At 36.1% G+C, this 21,035-nt stretch overlaps 1 protein-coding gene across 1 annotated transcript; it reads right to left on the bottom strand.

Moving 5' to 3' along the window:
- Nucleotides 1-235: 235 nt before the first annotated feature.
- CARNMT1 (carnosine N-methyltransferase 1) lies at nucleotides 236-20,972 on the bottom strand. The gene is made up of 8 exons (XM_039361394.1): nucleotides 19,354-20,972; nucleotides 16,226-16,421; nucleotides 15,000-15,163; nucleotides 8,837-8,977; nucleotides 6,969-7,147; nucleotides 5,137-5,250; nucleotides 4,209-4,312; nucleotides 236-3,612 (listed from the first exon to the last, which is right to left on the bottom strand). The coding sequence occupies exons 1-8, from the start codon at nucleotides 19,707-19,709 to the stop codon at nucleotides 3,502-3,504; spliced, it is 1,365 nt and encodes a 454-aa protein (XP_039217328.1). The 5' UTR covers nucleotides 19,710-20,972; the 3' UTR covers nucleotides 236-3,501.
- Nucleotides 20,973-21,035: the final 63 nt, after the last annotated feature.

The raw sequence follows: 21,035 nt of genomic DNA, 5'->3' as shown, positions 1-21,035 counted from the left end.
CCAATCAGCAAAAGTTTTTCCCCCAGTTGTTGGGCATATTTATTTTTGCAGCTACCAACATGTAGTTTAACGAATTGTGATATACTTCATTTAGATGTTTTGGAATTATCTAGTAATAAAATAGGTTTTGATTAAAACTTCCTCTGTAGAATTTTGCAGAGTATTTTGATGTATTTCTTTCTACTATTTGCATTTTTTTTCCTTTTACATGACCACAGCTGGTAGAATGTTCCTATTTTATCATTCCCAACATTTATTGTTATATGATTCATCTATTTTGAAAACTGTTGGCTTCCTGTACCAAGCATACAACATTTTACATTAATTTTCCATTAAATTGTATATTGTAGTAAACGGTATTGATTTTTCTCTATAGCTCTTTCCATTATTTTACTGCGATTTCATCTTTAAAATTTTGGAAGCAGGCATTTTCTTTAGGAAGTATGCATCTATGGAACAGCTTCCTTTCTCTTTTTGTTTTTCCAGAAAATTATTAAAAGGTGATTTTCCAAGGCCTTTGAGGAATAGAGTAACAGTATATTGTTTACCAAATACTGGCACCACCAAATACATTATTGTATTGTATCTGTTACATTGTCATTATTGTTTAATATAACAATGGTGCTGAACTGCCTTCATCTGTGTATAATCTGTCGGACAGTGGAATGGTGGGGTCCAAACTCTTTGGAAATGGTTTTATAAAATCTTTTCCAGATTAGTGAGTATCAGCAGCTGGGTTTTTCTCTCTTTTTTTTCTTTTCTTTTTTGAGATCCTCCAAAATCTCTTGTTTGATCCACAACAAACTTCTGCATACCTACATTGTGAAAATCAGACTTTGCTAATGAATACCCAGGATTTTGTAATTTAAACGAGGCAGGATAAGGGTTCACAAGCTTTCAAGCACCACTATATGTCATTTCCAGCTAATAAAATGATGATGAAAAGGTATTCAGAGATAATTTACACAATGGAAACAAGATCAGTAATACTGAAAAAACAACAACAAAATAGTGGTCGTAGTTGCACTATCATTACAGAAGAAAATTAAAGTTCACTTGCTACATTACTTGGAAGTAATATTGCAAGAATATATTCGCAGATAATTGCAAAGTCACTATTTGAAATAAAGGATACTTTACGTTTTTAATTTACTTTCATTTAATGGGGCTGCATATGTACCTTTTAATGTTATACACATGATCATAAAATGATCACAACTGCCAGCTTGTTTTGATCAAAATAGATAATTTTCTATTGTGTGCAAATATACAGAGTATGCAAACATACATGTAAGAATTAACAAAGATTAACCCATGATAGTTCTATTGTAAGATACAGAATATGAATTCTACGTATCAGTACTGGAAAATGAATCCTAATTCCCAATTTTCAGAAATCTTTGCCATATTTGTATCCTGAAAGTATTGAACATGTAGAAGAAAAAAATCCTCAAAAAGTCATTACTGCTGAATTTCAAAGTATACACACAAATACCTTACATGAAAAGTGGAGTTCAAATGGGGAATGGAAGAGAATTGAAAAGAAAATGTTAATTTAATGACTTAAAAGGTTAATACTTGCAATTTTAATAAGAAATGTAAAAAGCAAATAAATCTGATGAATTTAAAACACTTGATTTACAATAAAAAATATTTGACCACTGATGCATAAAATACATTAGTTCCAAAGTAGTTTCAGACTGTTTAAGTTGTAAAAGAGCATTTTCTAGGAGTGAAAGATAGACACAGAAATTGTGTCCTGCATTTAGCAAAGATAGGAGGAAAATATCAATAGAACAATCTAATATCCACTGAGAAATGAACCCCTCTTACCTCAATGGGACTTACTCTCAGGTAAGTTTGCACTGAAAGGCTACCTTGAACATGTATGAGTAGCGCTTGCTCTAATATGGGAATTCAGTTTTTCTTAAAAGATCAATTAAAACAAACGCACGAAGTTTTCATATTCTGCAGTTTATACTTAGCCAAGGAACTTAATAAGCAAATTTGAATCCTGACTTTTTGCACTATGAGTTTAAATAACTAACAGCGTTGCTCATAGAGCAATATATTCTATTTCTAGTTCAAGTACAGCAGGAAGCAAAATTATTCTTTAATCTTTCAGCTTCAAAAAGGACACATAATAAGTTAACTAGGCCATAGTAGCATATGAGAAAACATAAATCTCGATTCTCTTGCACTATTTGGTATCTCAAAAGCCAGTCATGTACTAAGAAAATTCTATCTTCTTAGCTCAATTCACTGGAAAAATTTTGCACTAGATTTTCAAGCTAAGTTGATATATTAAATGGATAGAAGGATGCCTAACTTCTTTGTTTTCAGATGGTACATTAATTTCCATAAATTTACCTAGGATTAATTTTAAAGAAATCTTGCATAAACTGTACTTAAATAACTAGAATTCATGGCAGTGAATGATGCATAAATTCGAACAGAGCTGCACTCAAGTTATGTCTAGTAAAGAGTAATCATATGGTAATTAGTGCAAAATTATGACAGATTCCAACAAGTTACATCATGAGATCTAGGACTGATAGTACATTTCTCAAAACATAATTATCCAGTTTGTTCTTGTACGTGTGTCAACATATCATAATGTGGGGCAGTTCAGCACAATTACCAATAGCACAGTCCTAAAAGAACTATAGAGAGAAGTTGGTTTTACTACATATGAACTTGTTCTATCAAAAAATAATGCCTTAAAATTACAATATGGATCAACGCTAGATATTTTTTAGGAATACTTATAGATCGTCATTTTGGGATTTATGACAAAATATTACAAACCTAACTACAGTCTCATTTAGACAAGTAGTAAGTTTATAATAATAGCTGCCATATCAGTTTCAAACTATCCATATGCTCAACATGGTATGAGGAAAAGTGACATCAATTTTGTTTATAAAATTCTTATGAGGACAAATGTGAGGTTTTTTACAAAACTGTTCTTACTTTTTCTAAGGCTTTGACATGTAAACAGCCACATTCACATTATGCTTTTTGCAGTATTTGCAATTTTTTTGGGGAAAAAACCCTGTCAGAAAAATCACTAACATACTGATCAAAATACTTTAGGTGAAATTTGTATTTGTTTTCTAAACAATATGTGTGTGGTGAGGGGGGTTCAGTTTTGTATCCAGTAGCGTTTCTTTCAGACAAAGGTAGTAGACATTTCTGTATATTATGGAGAGATGAATGTCAATAATGTATTAAAATAGCAATCTTTCCAAAATTACCAATTAAAACAGAAAGAGCAGATACATGAATATTTGAATTCCCAAATGACCCAAATATAAGTAATGAAGAAATGCATGTCTGGATATCATAAGGAGTGTAGAAAATAAAGAGTGTTACATTCTGTTAGGAATAAAAAGGCACCACTAATAAGAGGCTGGGTCCAGTCATCCCTTACAGGCCACTTCATGTTCTGCTAACATTGTTAACAAAAATGCCAGCAATGTTCTTTTTGGACAGTCCATTTCAGATACAGCTTTCTGGTTTCCTAACCACAAACATCACACATTCATAATAGTATTTCATCATAGATAATTCATTCACAGTGTATGTTGTCAAAACAGATTCATTCTCCATCTGAAAAATAAACAGTATTTTCTTCAGTTATCTGCATTTCATTACAAACATGAAATGCTAATGTAATGCTACACAACTGAAATTTGTCAGGAGGTCAGTATAAGGTAAAAAATTATTTAATCTCATTTGTTCTTCCCAGCTGCCCTTCTCTTCCTTTAGAACATGTCCGTGAACAATGAGGGATCAATTACTATGCCTCTCTTGTCCCCCAACACGAACATTTACTCTCTCCTTCTTTCCAGTAACCTGTGCCATGTTCCATTTATCCTGGGAATTTACAGGTTCTTTTACTCTATTTTGTTTTTATTCATAGTCCCCATCCATCCATCCATTCATCCACCCATCCATCTTTGCATTTTTTAGGCAGGTCTAAATGTGCAAAAATCGTGTTCTGGTGATCTGATTTTTTTTTTTTAAAAAAAATATTTTTCTTTTTTGCCCAAAGGGCACTTTGCTCCCAAAGCTTCATTATGGAATATTGACAAATCAATAACCTTGTTACTATCATAGTAACTAATCATGTGATGAAGAATGGACAGAATAAGGAATTATATATTAACATTATTATTGGAATGTGAAAAATCAACACTTCTTACCTCAATATGGAATCCATATTGTAATATTACACTTTTTATATCCTCATAGCTCAATTCAATAGATAATTCATTTGCTAAATTTTCAAAATGATAAAGAAGAGGACCTAGGACATATTAGAAAAAACAGCAACTTTATCAAATTCTTCTGAGATCAAGAATAATTTATTAATTCTTTAAAAAAAAAAAACAATAACTGCCCAGTAGCTGAAAGTCTTCAGGCAGTTTACAATAAAGCACACTAAAATACAGTCCGAATAAAAAATATAAATTAAAATCCAAAATAAACACACCATATAAATTAGACAACTGTACTGTGCCCAGAGACTAAAACAATGCAAATATAAACAATATAAAAATCCTGGCAAAATAGAAAGGTCTTCACTTGGCACTGAAATTATGCTAGTATGATCATCAGTCAAGCCTCTTTGGGGAAAGAACTCCATGAATGGGGTCCCACCACAAAGGTTTTCCCTCTGACTTTACCTCCTTTAATGAAAGGAGTTAGAAGAGGGACTCTGTAGATGATCTGAAGGCCTAGGTATGTGCACAGGTAAGTAATACCTGAAGTAGATTTGCATTTTCTTCTAATTTAAAGGTAGATTCTGTTGTTCTAAAATGTTTTATAAGATCCTTCTGGCAATCTATTTTGAATTGTAATATCTGAAATGATATAGGTAGGGTCTACACTGCTTGAGCAGGGGGTTGAACAAGAAGACCACCAAAGTCCCTTCCAGTTCTATTCTGGCTGATTGATTGATTGAGTGGTTTCTTTCCCCAAAAAGACTATCAAAAGCAATAATCTATAAACTGACAATGCTCTTAATTCAAAGGGTTTATATCAAGCTGGAATTCCCTCACATCATACTTAAAATTACAATGTACAAATACTGCAGTCCTTTTATTAAACTCAAAAGATCTAGTAAATTACCTAAATTGATCCATATTCCTCCTGGTTTAAGTATTTTCCATATTGTATCAATGTAATCAATGACATTGTGTGCTGTGTCTATGAAGAAACAGGTTGCTATGCAGTCCCATATATCTGTATATAGAAACAGGAACAGAGAATAATCTAGCTATGTAGTGCAGCTTGCAGGTACCATCATTAAGAAGTGATAGTTATCTGTGCTCACTTCAGTGTCTTAATTTTCACCAATTTCCTAGGCTGCAACTGTGTGGTATAAATAGTAAATTCTAAAGAGTCTACTTTTTCAGAACAATCTAATATATTCATAATTTGTAGAATTTAACCATTTGATTTTAACTATCATTAGCCTAAACTAGCAAGAATCTGTAGTAATAGTACTTAATTTAGACATTACTAGTAGTAGAGAAAACAAAATGAAAAACCGAAGATGCTCCCTCAAGAAGCTTGCAACCATTTAATGAAAGAGGTAGCAATGACTTCTGCTTCCAAAAGTCCCCCGTGTAAAATCTTTTTAGAGGAACTATCAGTTCAGTTGATTGGTTTGTTCCTCTGTCAATGCACACAGCCATGTAAAGGTAAAATGAAATCTAGACAAATGTTAAGCAAGACCATTTCAACCACTGTGTTCTGCATTTGTGTTTTTTGTAAGTTTTTAACATAAAAAACTTGAATCTATTTTAAATCATTATTTGTTCTGTAGATGGTATTGTTAAAGTGATTCTGGTTTACAGGTAGTCCTTGACTGATGATGGCAATTGGGACTGAAACTTATGTCATTAAGCAATGTGGTCTTAAAGCTCAACCTGCACTGCCTAATAAAGCAATCCGTGCAATCCTGGTTGCCATTGTGAACTGAATCTCAGTCGTTAGGCAAGGCAAGTTCCTGTCAGCGTACTACAACCAAGTCAGTGGGGAAGCCAACAGGAAGTTGCAAGTTCTGGGTGGCTTGCAAGCAGCTGGCAGGCAGGTAAGTGGCTGCTGCCAGGAATGGGAGAATGTAAGGTGCATAGTAGTGTACAAGAGAGGTACGTAAGGGTGCAAAAGAAGGCATGCAAGGCTCCAGGGGTTTCCATAAGTATATGAGAGGGGCATGGCAAGATTTGGGAAAGTGAGCAAAGATGTATGAGTAGTGGGGGAGGTATGGTGAAGCAGAGGAAAGATGCATGGGGATATGCAAGTGGCCAATGACACATGAGTGCAAAGGGGCTGGGGACGGGTGCAAGGATGAAGGAGACTTATTGCAGCAACTTGTGACCTTCCCTGCCAGCTTCCCCATTGACTTTCTGGGGAAGCTAGCAGAGAAGGTCATAAAAGGCAATAATGCCGTAGGGCATTATTAATTGTGAGCGGGTGATCATGTGATCACAGGGGGTTGGGATGGCCAAACCTCCAAAGCCTACTTGTAACCATCATTTATTAAGCATTGTCATAACTTTGAATGGTCACTAAATAAATGATCGTAAGTTGAGATTTATCTGTATTCATGTTCTATCTGGGAGAAAAAGAAAAAGAGGCTGATCAAATCTGATTATTTTGCACAAAGACTTTCCTGTTCTCTGTTGTAATGGTAAAGCACGATCAAGTCTTATTTGCTAACTGATAAAACAATCCCAAAACAGATGAGATCAGAGAGTCCTCTAACAACTAAATATCTTTCAGTAAAATTATAAGGCACTTTAACAAACAGAGATGTATTCTTTTTTAAAAAAAAACTTAAGGCCTTTTTAATTATTTACAGAAATAATTTTAATTATCTAACATGAACATATCTTGTTTTTGAGGATTTGACAAATTTCATTTCCCAAGTCTACTTCCTGCCCCTCCCCACTTACTACTCTCAGAGTAGATTTCTCGAAAATCGCCTGCTGTCATAGAAAAGTTGGCACCAGGAGGAAGACTGTGAGGGTCAACATCCGGGAAATAAATTGGCTGTGTTTGATCAGCAGATCTCCTGTTATTGCTAAACTGATGAATCCAGGGATATAATTTATATGAATTAGTTTCACAGCATCTGTAACATATAATTACCAAAAAGTTATTTGTTATTAAAGAATACAAAATGTAATATTTTTATTTTGTGTTCTTTAAAACAGGGCTTTTCAACCTTTTCAGAGATTGTACCACTTTTAGGACATGACAATATTTGAGTACCACCAATGCTTAGCAAGGTGTCAAAAACTTGATGACTAAAAAAAAAAAGGGGGGGGGGGATTTCGGGCTTTACTGTTAGATTCATTTGTTGTTATAGAAATGGCTAGTTTATAATATTATGGAAAAGTAAAAAGTTGAGGTTCAATATTAATGCTTCCTTCTACTGCAAGAAAGTTGGAAGTCAATGCCTTTTCTTTTTCCCTTCTCCCCCACTTTTTTCCTTTTTTCTTTCACTCTTCGCTCGCAAAAGCCCCTCGCTCTCACCCATTCTCCCAGAAAGCCTTTCCTCCGCCTCTCACACTTCTCCCACAAAGCCTTTCCTGTCTCTCATACACTTCTCCCAGAAAGCCTTTCCTCCGCCTCTCTCTCATAGTCTCCCAGAACCGCTTCTCTGACAAAAGCCTTTTCTCTTATGTCTCTTTCTCTGGAGTCTTTTTTTTCCTCTCCCTCTCTGGCCAAAACCGCCTCCTTTTATAGCCTCTCCTGTCTCTGCCCTCCTTTCTCTTCTGGGTGAGCCAGAAGTGCTGAGCCTGGGGCCTTTGTCTTGGCCCAACAGCCCTGCAGCTCCTGAGGACTCTCTCACAGCAAGTCCTGTGCTGTGCCGCTTTAGCTCATTCGCTCCCTCGCTACTCTTCTCTAGCCTAGGCAGGCCACGTACCACCTGCCAGGTGCCAATGTACCACCGGTGGTATGCGTACCATCAGTTGAAAAGCCCTGCTTTAAAACACAATTTGATAATTAACATCAACATTTCTTTCTTAAAAATAATCGCTGCAAGATTTCACTTATTATTTGTAACCTATTTACAAAGAAACAACTAGAAAAAAATATTTGTTGTTTTAAAAGTTTTCTCCTTAACAAAGACTCTTAAAGAAATGGAATTTAGTTTTTTAAACAACTTTATTCATTGCTTAAAATTTATCTTATTAAATCTTTAACATTAAAACAGATTGCAGACAGCTCTTGTAGGTGATCTAGAAAGGGCAGGCCCATTTTTTTTTCTCCAGGATATTCAGGAACTTATAAGTTAAGAGCAGTTTGCCTTTCTAGAATTTTCCACTTTTATTTGTAAAAAGAACTCTGGAATCAGGCAAAGGCATGGCAATTTAGTGATGAATGTTGAGGTTTAAGAGTGGAAGAAATCTTTTAGCCATTCTGAACATGAATTTTGGTAGCAGAATCTTGATGTGCTGAGAAGCACTGTGCAACCCAAGGACTCTCCACCATTGCTATATCATTTCTTATTATATACAACTAAAAAACCATTTAACCAATTCAAACACTGTTTGTCACCCTGAAAATGGCATCCGAAAGCGGTAAGTGCAAGCAGTTAAAATGAGCACATTTGAAATACAATAAATTCTCGCTCATATAAAATTCTGAAGGCATAATAGTTTAGCATTTAAATAATTTAAAGAAGCATGTGAAATATGAAACACCCAAATATTCAACAATCGGTTAAAGAACCCAAGTTTCATGAAATAACTGTCAGCGATGGCCAGTGCAAACACACAAGTGTAGAACCACATGTACAAGATGGTATATGTACCTGTTGAGTACAAAATTAGAAGAAAAGAGCATAAACAGGCTCCATTCATTTCCTTGGCAAGTGTAACCAAGCATAGCTATTTCCCAGGCCAATCTACCTAGCCCAGCACCAGGTACCAGGACATTTACTTTGGAGAGATCCCTGAAACAAGAAAAAGGGTTAATCTTTAATTAAATATATTTGAGAGAAATAATGCCAATTTGTTTTGGATCATGTCTTCTATTTCCCAAGCTTGGTTTATTCCAGCAAAAAGTAATCATCAACATGTTTACTGAGCCTACACACAGAAAATTATTCGTTATTTTTAATCCTCAAATTTGCTAAACTTATGTTTTACAATGTATATTTCTTTCTGGTCTGAGTCCTACAAGTGGCCTGATTCTTTTAAATACTGGAAAGCTACTATAGCAATTATAATTTCAGAAAAGAAAGTATCTTTTTTAAAAATCACAGGTTGCACTGAAGAATATTGTGATTTTTGTTTGCACTTTGCATAAACTTAAAATGTAAATCCTATCCTTGCCTTGTAACATTTTAATTCCACTTTGTTTAAAGGGATTTCCTCCTAGGTAAATTTGTAAATAAATAAACAATGGTAAGATTACTATCTAGACCGGGGTGTCCAACTTTGGCAACTTCAAGACCTGTGGACTTCCAACTCCCAGAATTCCCTAGCCAGCTATGCTATAATCTCTTTGTATTTAAGACAGTGATTTATTTTCAAGTTTACAAATACAGCACTGCATAATTAACTTGCTGAATAATTTTTGAGTCTATAACATACCAGAGACCGATCTGAACCATATCCTTTACCAAAATGTTCTATTCTATTACTCTGACATCCATACCATTCTATGAAACATGAACACCATCTACTTGGTGATTTCAGTAATAAACACTGTGGTGGCACAGTGGTTAGAATGCAGTATTGCAGGCTAACTCACTAATTCGATGCTGAGTGGCTCAAGGTTGACTCAACCTTCCATCCTTCTGAGTTCGGTAAAATGGGGACCCAGACTGTTGGGGGAATATGCTGATTCTGTAAACCACTTAGAGAAGGCTATAAAGCACAGTGAAGCAGTATATAAGTCTAACTGCTATTGCCATTTACAGAATGAAGCCAGCTAAGATGTTTTATGATCCTCAGTCTGTAATGTTTTAGGAAAATCTTTAAACACAAATCTTGGCAATACTGTAACATTGCCAGCTCATCGTACAAAATGCTACTTTACTTTTTGCAATGGTACATATTAAATCCTGAGAGCCTTGAGCATTACCATGCCTTTTGAGGCATGTTTCAAATCAGCCTTTCCCAGCTTCTGACCTCTCCAGATGTGTGGAGTTAATTTCCAAAATTCCTCAACAATAGTTAAGTTGTCTAAAAGCTGAAGGTCAGACAACCTAGTTGTTCTAAGCCAAATACAGACATCAAGCCAGAATTATTTCAAGATTTAAAACAGTCAGCTGAGCATTCCCCAGCAAAATAACTTCCTTTCCCTGCATAGGAAATATATACTATATAAGCTTAAATAAACTTTAGACAATTGCTAACAGTCCTAAAATGACCATGTAAAAATGATAATAAGTTTTAAAACAGAAAACGATACAACTATGAATACATGGGGGGGGGGAAATCCCTTGGGATTTGATACATGAACATTCTAAAAAATAAAATAAAAACCAACTGGACTTATGGTCATCAATTGACCTGTATCCCAGTTAACTCATTAAAAGGCTAAGTGGTTGTATCTTGATTCATTTGACTGTTACATGAAAGATATTAGAACTTGTATCATTATTGTTTCTGACAAGTTTCTTTCAATATAAAAACAGGGACCAATTTGTTTATATTGCTCTTTGCACATCTTCAGGAAACATTTCTATACACATCTGAATAACGCAAGCATACTATGAAAGACTTAGTAGAATCAAATGACTGTGAATAGTGACTCAATCTTTAATCAAGTGAAATGTATAATATAAACAATCAGGAGATGCTGACATTTTTTTCAGACACAAAGCACTAAGCTCATCAGTGTTTTAAAGAACTATTTTATATATTAATCTTTTAATACTGCCTTTATTTATGAGTAACTCAAAGTGGCAAACAAACATACTTTTTCCTCCTCCTGCTTTCCCCATAACAACAATCTTTTGACGTGGGCTGAGAGTGACTGGCCCCAAAGTTATCCAGCTGGCTTTCATGCCTAAAAAGGGACTAGTCTCCTGGTTTCTGGGCCAGCATCTTAAAACCACTATAGCAAACATTAATATCTTTTTAAATAGTAATTTTATTAAAAATTACAATTGGAAAGATTAAAATAAATACAAACTAAAAAATGAAATAAAAAAATAAAAAGTTCAGGAAAGAAAAAGAGGTATAGAAACTAAGGTGAAATAATATAGTAAAGGGGATATATGTCAGCTAGTCATCCCTCTTCATCCCAACAAGTCTAAGCAATTTACCACCTTCTGTTAAAATAAAACAAATCTCTTCTTCCCATGTCCTATATCTTATCTATAAACAAAACCTTAACTACCTCATTTCAGTCCTAATCAGCAAACTATTTAGGGTTATCAGAGATAACAACATTTATTTTAATCTAGATCAAAGAAATCAGCTTTAGAATCCTTCCTTTTTTGTTAACAATCTTGCTTTTTAATCTCTTCAAATAATGTACTAGAGCTTTGTTTCTTCTTATTTCTTTTCTTTGATCCTGCCCCCAAAAAATCTTCAAAGCTTTAACAAGTCTTTTTTGTGAATCTAGTATAAGAAAATTAACTAGGCAACTCTTTTGGTTTGTTATTTGTATATCCTTTTTCATTATAATTAAAAATATAATAATTATAATAACATTTTGTATAACTGGTATAGCATCTTTTTTCATATCATTCTTGTAGCCTGCCATTTTAAAATCCACTTTCAAATAATTGTAACATATAACTTCCTCTTTCATAACAAATGCAGTCTTACAGATGCAGACATTCTTAAAATTAATTTCTGAGCCTACTGTTCCAAAATACTCTCCAATATGTCCAATGTCCAAAAATATTTTGCTTATTAGTAAGTCAAATTTAAGTAGTATTCTCCCTCAGTTATAATCTTTAGGTCGTTCTGGTTCTCTCTCAACCTTCCACATTTCATCCTTGTTTTTAAAGAATTCAAACCAAAGCATTTTCCCACAGAAGAGATTCAAAATCTGAATTCAAATCCATCTGGACCCTTCATCCATTTGTAACTTTCCAAAATCAAAGTTATAATCACTCTTTTGCTATTTATTCCAAAAAGAGACATGTTTTTATAAGTCCTTAAACTTGTACTTAAAACTTATTTTGCTAAGAATTGAAGGAAACTCAATGCAAAGGTTCCTAATTTCTGGAAAGCAGTTAACAAGCAATAGCCAAAAGTGATTTAAAAAGGAAGTATGTGAACCCAGTGTCCTTTTTGAAGGCACAAAGTACAATTTCAGCAAGATGGCTATTTCACTGTCTCCGGAGTTCTAAAACCGCCAGAATCCTGTTTCACAGTCTTCTTGTGAGGAGCATCTGTATAGAGCACTTGTGAGCAATCTCACTTTCTCTCCTTGTCCAGAGAGGAATTAAGAAGAACCAATGTACTTGCTGGCTCTTCATTTGGCCTTGGTTGTTGGCTCCACTTGACAGTATTTAAATACTAATATTAATGTACTGCTTTTGCAAAACCCCAAACCAGTTTTAATTTCACCAATGCGTATTACTATATGCACAAATATCGTACTGAATCCTGTGCTATTTGACTGGAAGATTCTGTTCCAGCTAGTAAACTGATAGCTAACCTATGGCACACGTGCCAGAGGTGGCACTCAAGAGCCCTCTCTGTGGGCCTGCGCGCCATTGCCCCAGCCCCATCTCCCCCCATTGCTCCCTCATCAGCAACCCCCCTGGAGGAGAGTCGCCCCCAAGTACGGCTCTCACGGAGCAGCATAGCCAATGACATGGCAGCTGGGCAGCGGGGACAAGACTTCGCCCTCACACCCCGTCACGTGCAGTTGATGCTGTGAGGCACTGGCAGAGGGTGTGGCCATGGTGCTGCTGGGCCGCCTGGCCAATCTGCGGTGGGCCATGGAGGCGGTGAGTGGCCCTGCTGACGGGCAGGGTGGGGACGGACCAGGGGCGGAGTAGGGGCAGACTGGGGGCGATTTTTGGGCACTCAGTCTCTAAAAGGTTTGCCATCACTGAGCTAGGGATAGGTTTGTTAATCTCGGCCTATATTTCCGTATAGGCTGAGGTTGGAATATTGAATGTAATCCAATATTCAGCTTCTCCGAGTTCCAGATTGAACAGAAAAGTAAAGTATAAATTGAATAAGTCTGCACTTGAAAAATCAAAGTGCTTTTCCAACTGAACAAATGATTAAACTTATTTAGACTAGTCAAACTCTTTAAGAAAGGGGTCTTCAAAATGTGGAGCACAAAGAAATCTAGGGATTATAAAAAATTTGGGGAGGGGGGAACGGCTCATTCTCCCTGGATAACTGTCAGATTTTCAACAGTTGTTTTTATAAAGAGTACCTCTTGATACAAAATAAATGTAAGACAAGAAGTGAAATTAGCTTTCTCAAAAATAAAACCTAGATCTTAAAAAATGAGCAAGCTCTTTCTTTCCTTTTAAAATATATTTTTTGATTCTTTTATTACTTCCAATGAAAAATAATAAATGTGAAATGTGAACTTTATAAGTCACAATATTCTATCACTTTATTTGCTATAGAGATTAAATTTAATTAAAAAATAAATGGTATGATTATTGCTCAACCCTCACCACTAATTTGTAGCATTTAAAAAATACTTATCTGACTATCGTGTTTTGATACTGTTTTCAAAAAAAGTAAACATTCAGAATATTCAGATTTATTGCTTCAATATATATACTAAGAAATGACAATTTATTCCTTAGCTTTCCAGATAAATAAGCCAAATTACATTTAAAAACCTACTTCTGTTTCTTGAAATAAAGACATATCCCATAGAAATTCTCCATTTTTTTGGTTCTTGGAAATTTAACGTTTGTCTTTGACTTTTATTGTGCAAAAGACATGCCAACTGGTCCACTGATTTGGGCTGTCCACGCTATAACTTTGCTGAGAATGAATGCATGTCTATAGGATAAAATATTTCAAAACAGATCACAGTTGATCATCACTACTACTTAATTAAAAAAACACCGTACTATACAAAAGGGGGAAAAAAACTTTATTATTTCAAAAGAAGGGGAAAAAAATAACAAGAAAAATGCTAATCCTTAACATTTACTAATATTCCTCCACAGTTAAAAATTCACGGACATATATCCCTTTTTCCACAAATCTGGGTGGGGAAGTGGGGGTTCTTGAGAAAGTCAAACCCTTTTATTTAAATATATAAAAACTTACCGTATTTTTTTCTATATTTGAAGACATTCTTGAATGCCTTGAATCTAACAAGGGAAGGGTATTCATGTTATATTATGAATGAGCTTTTTAGCTTTTTTTTTCTTCAGTAATGCAGTAGCAATTGCAAGCTGTGTTAAAGTGAGATTAAAACAGACTTCGTTTTTCAACCTTAGCCCACCAGTTATCAAATGAATTATCTCAACACAGACAAGGGAAACATTAGACTATGGGTCAAGACTGCCATGCTAGGTCCATTTAATAAAGAATCTCAAATAACTAAAAGTTATCTACAAAGAGACTACTAATACCACTATTTCCTTCCAATGGTTGATTTTCTCTCTGCCGGAGTACAATATGTTTATTAGGCCTCACAAAAGAACTATGGTACCAGAGAGCCTTTTAGTTCCTTTCATATCTGGCTCTTAAAAAAAATTAAGAGGAAGATATAGCCAAGTCATCTGTGGTTTTCTCAACCTATCTTTCCAAATTATGTTACAGCTAATACAAAGAGCTATCTTATCAGAGTTAAGTGGTATTTATTCTTGTAACTATAAACTTTAGTCTCTTCGCTGATCTATTTAATAATAACAATTAGATTTTAAGCAAAGCCATTTAAAAAGATGGCAAACATTTATGACATTTTTTTTCCTTATGACCTAAACAAATCTTCAAAGACCAGTTCCAGTAACCTTTACCACAAATGTGTTATTGTGCACATCTTCTCTTTAAAAAAATATTTTAAAAGGTATTTACCATATCTCTTTTGGAAAATTCTTTACAATTTCATTAATGATAGGCTGATAGCAAGAATCTCTCTCAGGTTTCCCAGTTTCACTCCAATCTCTTACAAATTGTTTCAGAGTGGATTTTAATTTATCCATGTCAAAAGTTGAAGCTGGTGTAATCTTTCCATTTCCCTAATTTGAAACAAAATTAGCTACAGATTAATCTGATACATTATCATAACATCTTGGTTAATATAAAAATATAGAGCTAATAACTATATCCAAATCAGCTCTTAACATGTTACATGATACTGACATATAATATATTGTATGTAACACATCAAAAAGTTGACATTTATTATTCAGGATAAAAGTTGTTTGGTGAGCCTTTTCTCAGCAGTAGCTTCTCACTACTGTTCACGTGTCTCTACAACAGTGGTTCTCAACCTGTGGGTCGGGACCCCATTTGGGGTCGAACGACCATTTCACGGGGGTCGCCAAACAAGGCTGTCTGCCATTTTTTTCCCCTTTTCTTTGGCCACGCCCCTGGCACCCGGTGATGCATAAGTGGTTGGGGGTCACCACAACATGGGGAACTATATTATGGGGTCGCGGCATTAGAAAGGTTGAGAACCACTGCTCTACAACCTATATCCAAATATAAGTCAATACTTGCTTTGTCGATAAAGTACTGAGAGTACATATTACATTAATTTATATTTAGAAAGATAAGTGATAAAAATAAAATCTGGAATACTGTTTTGCAGTATAACTGAATGTCAAAACCTTCAATAAGTCTCAGGACATAGAGCTAAACTAAAGATAATAAATAGTGGTTACCCGTAGAAAATCAGAATTAACTTCAAGCAAAAAACCAGGGTAGAATTGGAAAAGATCTAGTTACTTTTAATTTTAAAAGACTGAAAATCACAGAGACAAGATCAACTTTGAATGGGTGGGCATAGCTTTTGTGGAAATAAAAATTATGTATCTTCTATTTGTGTAAACATTCCTCCTTATCACTAATTAAAGAGAATCATGGTTTACTGGAAAGGACGAGAATGGTATTTCATTTGTAAAATCCAAGACAGGTTTTATCAATTTTCCTACAACTTTCTTAATTTAAACTAAGAAATATGAAAACTATTTTCATGTGTAAAAAGCCCATGAATGAATCACTAAAGAAATTTTTAAAAATTAAAATAAGTTAAATACAAGAAAATAGCTTTTTTAGAAATAAGATGTTCAACATACATCACCATCATATTCTCTATTTTCAAACATTCGGGTACAGTCATTCACAATAGACTGCAAGATCCCTTGATTGTGATCAACACATTTTCGAATCTTGTCAAGATGAGGAAGAAACTGAGGTAATAATTTCTGTTGCATGGCTGGAAGAGTCCTAAACTGTCTTTCTGCACGATTCACTCTTTCATGCATATTAGTTCTAGAAATTAAAAAAGTATCAGAAATAATGTAAAACAAAGTTCTCTTGGTATCAGTCTTGTAAATTTTCAGTGGATTCCCATTTGGAAATTCCCATTTTTTAATCACATATATAAATTTATCAGAACAGGTATCATTTTATCCCAAAGTCAATATGCAAGTAAATAATAAACATACAGTTAGAATCCTGTCAAAATTAACAATTTAGGATCCCATGAAGTTCAGTGTTAGATAGAACAATGATCGAAAATCTATTTTATATTAATAACAAATGTGTGTCAGTTACTTGGATCACATTGTTTTAGAAGAAATAACGAATGCATATGGCCTGTCACCAGTAGCATTTAAATTTATAAACTTTGCAAAGCGGCACACAGATATTCTTTCAGAAAACTTTCTAAGCAGAAGGTAAATGTATTTTAAAACTTTTGCAGAATTGTTGATTTCATTCTATGGTGGTTTTAAATTGTTTTAAGTTTATTCTGTAGGTGTTTCAAATGGTTCTAACACACTGGAGACACAATGTGTTTTATACACTTTAAACTGTTACACCTTAAATTTTTACATTTTACATTTTTAAATTTATATGGAATGAATGTGCTATTGTAGAATTGCAATTAATAAATATAACATTTTTATTAAAAAGCACAATTAAAAGATCACAAATAGCCTATGCTAGGGTGAGCTTCAGATTTGGCAACTCCATTACTTTCACTTTCACAGACACAATTGGCTACAGCAGGGGTGTCAAACTGCCGGACGCATCACCAGGAAACTGCACCCACCCTATGGAGGAAAAGCTCCGATATGTCGCGCGATGTCATGTGACGTCGCTAGTTTGACATGTCTGGGCTACAGATTAAAAAGTGTTGAAATTCATTTTGATGAATTCCTAACACTAACCACAAACTGAAAAGTAAATAAATTAATATGGACATGGCAGTAAATTTGGAAGTGATAATTTAGAAAACTTCATAAGCTGTGTAATTGACATTGGTATGTTCATCTGCTCTATGATTTTGAAAACAGAAGTGAAACAATAAGCATTAAAACAATCCTGTCCACAACTATTCAGAATTTTGCTATATTCAATAGGTCTTATTGCCAGGAAACCTTAGTTTGTACTGTTTGTTTTTGTTTTATGACTCTTCGTGACCCAATGGACCTCATTTCTCCAACTTTATCTGCCAGTAACAGCTATTTAAATGCTTGAAACGGCATACACACATGATCAGTGCTATTATCTATCCATTTTGTCCTCTGTTGGTCTCTTTTTTAAAAAAATTACTTTGATATTTCCAAGCATCATGACCTTCTCTAAGTGACTCTTGCCTATATATTGTGTCCAAAATATTTAAAACTGTAGTTTTTTATGAGTTCTTCCACAAATGGTCTCATTTTATTTCTTTAATATTAAATAATTTGTTCTTCGTATAACCCAAGATAATCTCAACAATTTTTCCAGTGGCAACTCAAAGAGATTAATTTTTCTTCATTCAGACTTTTTGAGGATCCAGTTTTCAAAACCGTATGTTACAACTAGGAAAACCATCCCCTTCAAAATTCACCCAGCTATTTAGGTGTGATGTCTCTGCAGTTAGTTATCTAAATGTGCCCTAATAATTCTCTTAAATAGGAGACATCATTTCATGATTTATATAATAAAAAGATATGCTCTAAAACAGTGGGGGCGAACCTATGGCACGGGTGCCGGAGGCGGCACTCGGAGCCCCCTCTGTGGGCACACGTGCCGTTGCCCCAGCCTCGCCTCCAGCAGCCCCCTGAAGGAGAGTCGCCCCTAAGCATGGCCCACACGGAGCAGCGCAGCCAAGGACATGGCAACCAGGCAGCGTAGACAAGACTCTGCCCTCACACCCCATCGTGCACAGTTGATGCTGCAGGGTGCAGGCAGAGGGTGTTGACTACCATAGCGCTGCTGGGCTTCCTGGGTGATCTGCGGTGGGCCCTGGAGGCAGTGAGTGGCCCTGCGGGCAGGTGGGATGGGGGATGGGGGGTGGAGTGAGGATGGGGCAGGGGGTGGAGCAAGGTGGGGCCAATTTTGGGGCACTCAATCTCTAAAAGGTTCACCATCACTGCTCTAAAACAATATTCCAATCTAAAACAGTACCCCAAAATGCTTTCCTGCTAGACCTCTCATAATCCCCACCCACAATGGCTAAGATCAACAAAAACCCTAAGAGTTAGGTTCAAAACATCTGGATAGTGCCAGATTGACATCCTACTTCAGAGTAAGTCCCAGTGTACTCAGCAGGGGTTAATTTATGAGTAAGTTTTATTAAAGGAGTATCCCAGCTTTTTTTCTAGAGCTTAAGGCTAATTGTGAGGCAAATTGAGCTGAAAGAAAGTGAACTGGCCCCAAGTCTCTCAATGAGTTTCCATGATTGAGACCGGGATTCAACTGGGTACAGTTAGTCTTCAACTTATGACAATTGAGCCCAGAATTTATGTTGCTAAGTGAGAAATTTGTTAAGTAAGTTTTGCCCCATTTTATGACTTTTCTTGCCACATTTGTTAAGTGAATCACTGCAGTTGTTAAATTAGTAACCCAGTTATAAAGTGAATCTGGCTTCCCCATTGGCTCTGCTTGTCATAAGGTCACAAAAGATGACCCCAGGACATTGCAACCATCATATGAACCAGTTGTCAAACTCTGAATGTAAATCATGTGACCATGGGGATGTTGCAATGGCCATAAGTGTGAAAAATAGTCATAAGTCACTTTTATCACTTCTGTTGTAACTTCGAACAGTCACTAAAGGAAATGTTGTAAGTCGAGGACTACTTGTATTTCAAGCCCCCCCCTTCCGTTGGTAGATTCTGCTATGAATTGGTGGATCCCTGAGTCAGGGGTCCTATATTCCAGGTATGGAGGATAAAGGATATCAGAGCAAGCGGGGGAGTGAATCGGTTACCCGTAGTAACGGAAGGCATTGATAATTCTCCGGAAGTGCTCCCGTTCCTGCTTCTCCTCCTCTTTTCCGTCCACCTTGTTGGTCGCCAACTGCTGTAGCGAGTCCCGCTCGCACTGGGTGTTCCCTGCCGCCGCTTCTCCCTCTCGTGTGCCCAGCTCCGCCTGTTCTTCGTCTTCCTCGCTCTCCCGGTTGTCTCCGCGCATCGCCTTGCCCCGCGGCGGCTGCTGCCCTCGCCGGGACACAGCGCACGCGGGGGGCACCGACATCCCGGCCGCCTTTCCCCGAGGCCGCAAGCGAACGGCCGCTCCGACTCCACGCGCCTTCTTCCGCGCATGCTGACGCGCTCCCGGATTCATAGAGAACAGCTGCAAGACGCCGGTTCAGCCAACCATCTTTCGCGGAACGCGACTCTACGGCTCGCGCCCGAACACGGCTACACAATGCGCAAGCGCGTGACACGAGGAAAGAGGGCGACCCGCCAGGCATGCGTATTTCGGCGCCTGCGCCTGGATTGAGATGATAGAGATGAAGCAAACCTTTGTTTCATTCAGGAAACAAGCTGAATGAAGGCTGAAGCTATCCTGGCTGGAGGTGTGCATCGTTTCCCGTTTATGGCACGTGACTTCACAGCGTTTTGGTTCCGACTTGCGTTTTGTATCCTTTGTTCCTTAGCCAGAAACGAGAGATTGGGGTTCTGCATTTCAGACTCGTACGTAACTTCTAGGATTCTCACGTAAGCACGGATGCTGTTCACCATGAGCTCCCACCCCATCCAGTGTTGAATATCTGCAAAGGTTCCTCTAACTGCGAATCTATTTCAAATCTCCATTAGGGACGCTTGATAAGAAGGATTACCATCCCTCTGGAAGAAAACAATAGGCTGAAATTTTGATGGTATACCTATGGAGAGGAACTCCATTTGAACATTTCACGATATGGGTTTGCTCAGAAATCTGCATGGGTCAAGTCACAGGAAAACTTCTTAAATTCAGGAGCGAATTTAGTATTTAAGAATGCATTAGTAAATGGTCCTTTTTGGTTTCTTCCCAAAACGTGAGTTGAAATGACAAGTTTCCATTTTTTTTCTCTTAGAAAAGCAACAACAAAAAATAAGCAATAATAGCAAGGCCATATTAGAAAATATTAGCCCAAAGTATTTTTCTTGAGATCACAATATATACTGTAACCTAGTGAGAAAATTAGACTTCTTAATAATGTGCATAATGGTAATGATAATAAGATAAAGACAATACTGATGAAGTAATAATGTTAGAGCTACCATGTTATAGATTTCCCTACAGGACCCTGTTTCAAATGATTTTAAATACGTTTTATATATAAAATTTTTAATGGTCAATGATTTTCATTAAGATAGGCACTTTGGCACTTGCTTAAAACAGTAATCCAGTGGTAAACTCACAATGTCATGTGACATGTCGTGATGTATTGCAACTTTTTTGCCATTGCTGGCAATGGGGTGGGTGCAGTTTCGCTATGATGCATCCAGCCCAGAGGCCAGCAGTTTGACACCCCTGCAGTAATCCATTTTTCAAGCATGATTCTCACAGTCTTTTATATATATAATAGAAAGCTTTATTAAATTTCAAAAAATACAAACTAATGTATAGGGAAAGGAGGGAAGGGATAAAAGGGAAAAGTTAACAAGTGACCCCCCCAAAAAA

Source organism: Crotalus tigris, unplaced genomic scaffold, assembly GCF_016545835.1.
Source record: "Crotalus tigris isolate CLP2741 ecotype Arizona unplaced genomic scaffold, ASM1654583v1 scf7180000017585.4430047, whole genome shotgun sequence".
NCBI lineage: Eukaryota > Metazoa > Chordata > Lepidosauria > Squamata > Viperidae > Crotalus > Crotalus tigris.
The sequence above is the reverse complement of the archived record's forward strand: the minus strand, read 5'-3'. Positions and strand labels throughout refer to the sequence as shown.

Bases quoted from the DNA above. Each gene is read 5' to 3' on its own strand.
- CARNMT1 (XM_039361394.1), bottom strand. From the start codon at position 19,709: ATGAATCCGGGAGCGCGTCAGCATGCGCGGAAGAAGGCGCGTGGAGTC. The intron at 8,978-14,999 runs GTAAATACCTTT...TTCTTGTTTCAG, and splicing joins AATTTTCCAAAAGAGATATG to GGATCTCTCCAAAGTAAATG. The intron at 5,251-6,968 runs GTAAGTGGGGAG...TTCTATATACAG, and splicing joins AGAAATCTACTCTGAGAGTA to ATATATGGGACTGCATAGCA.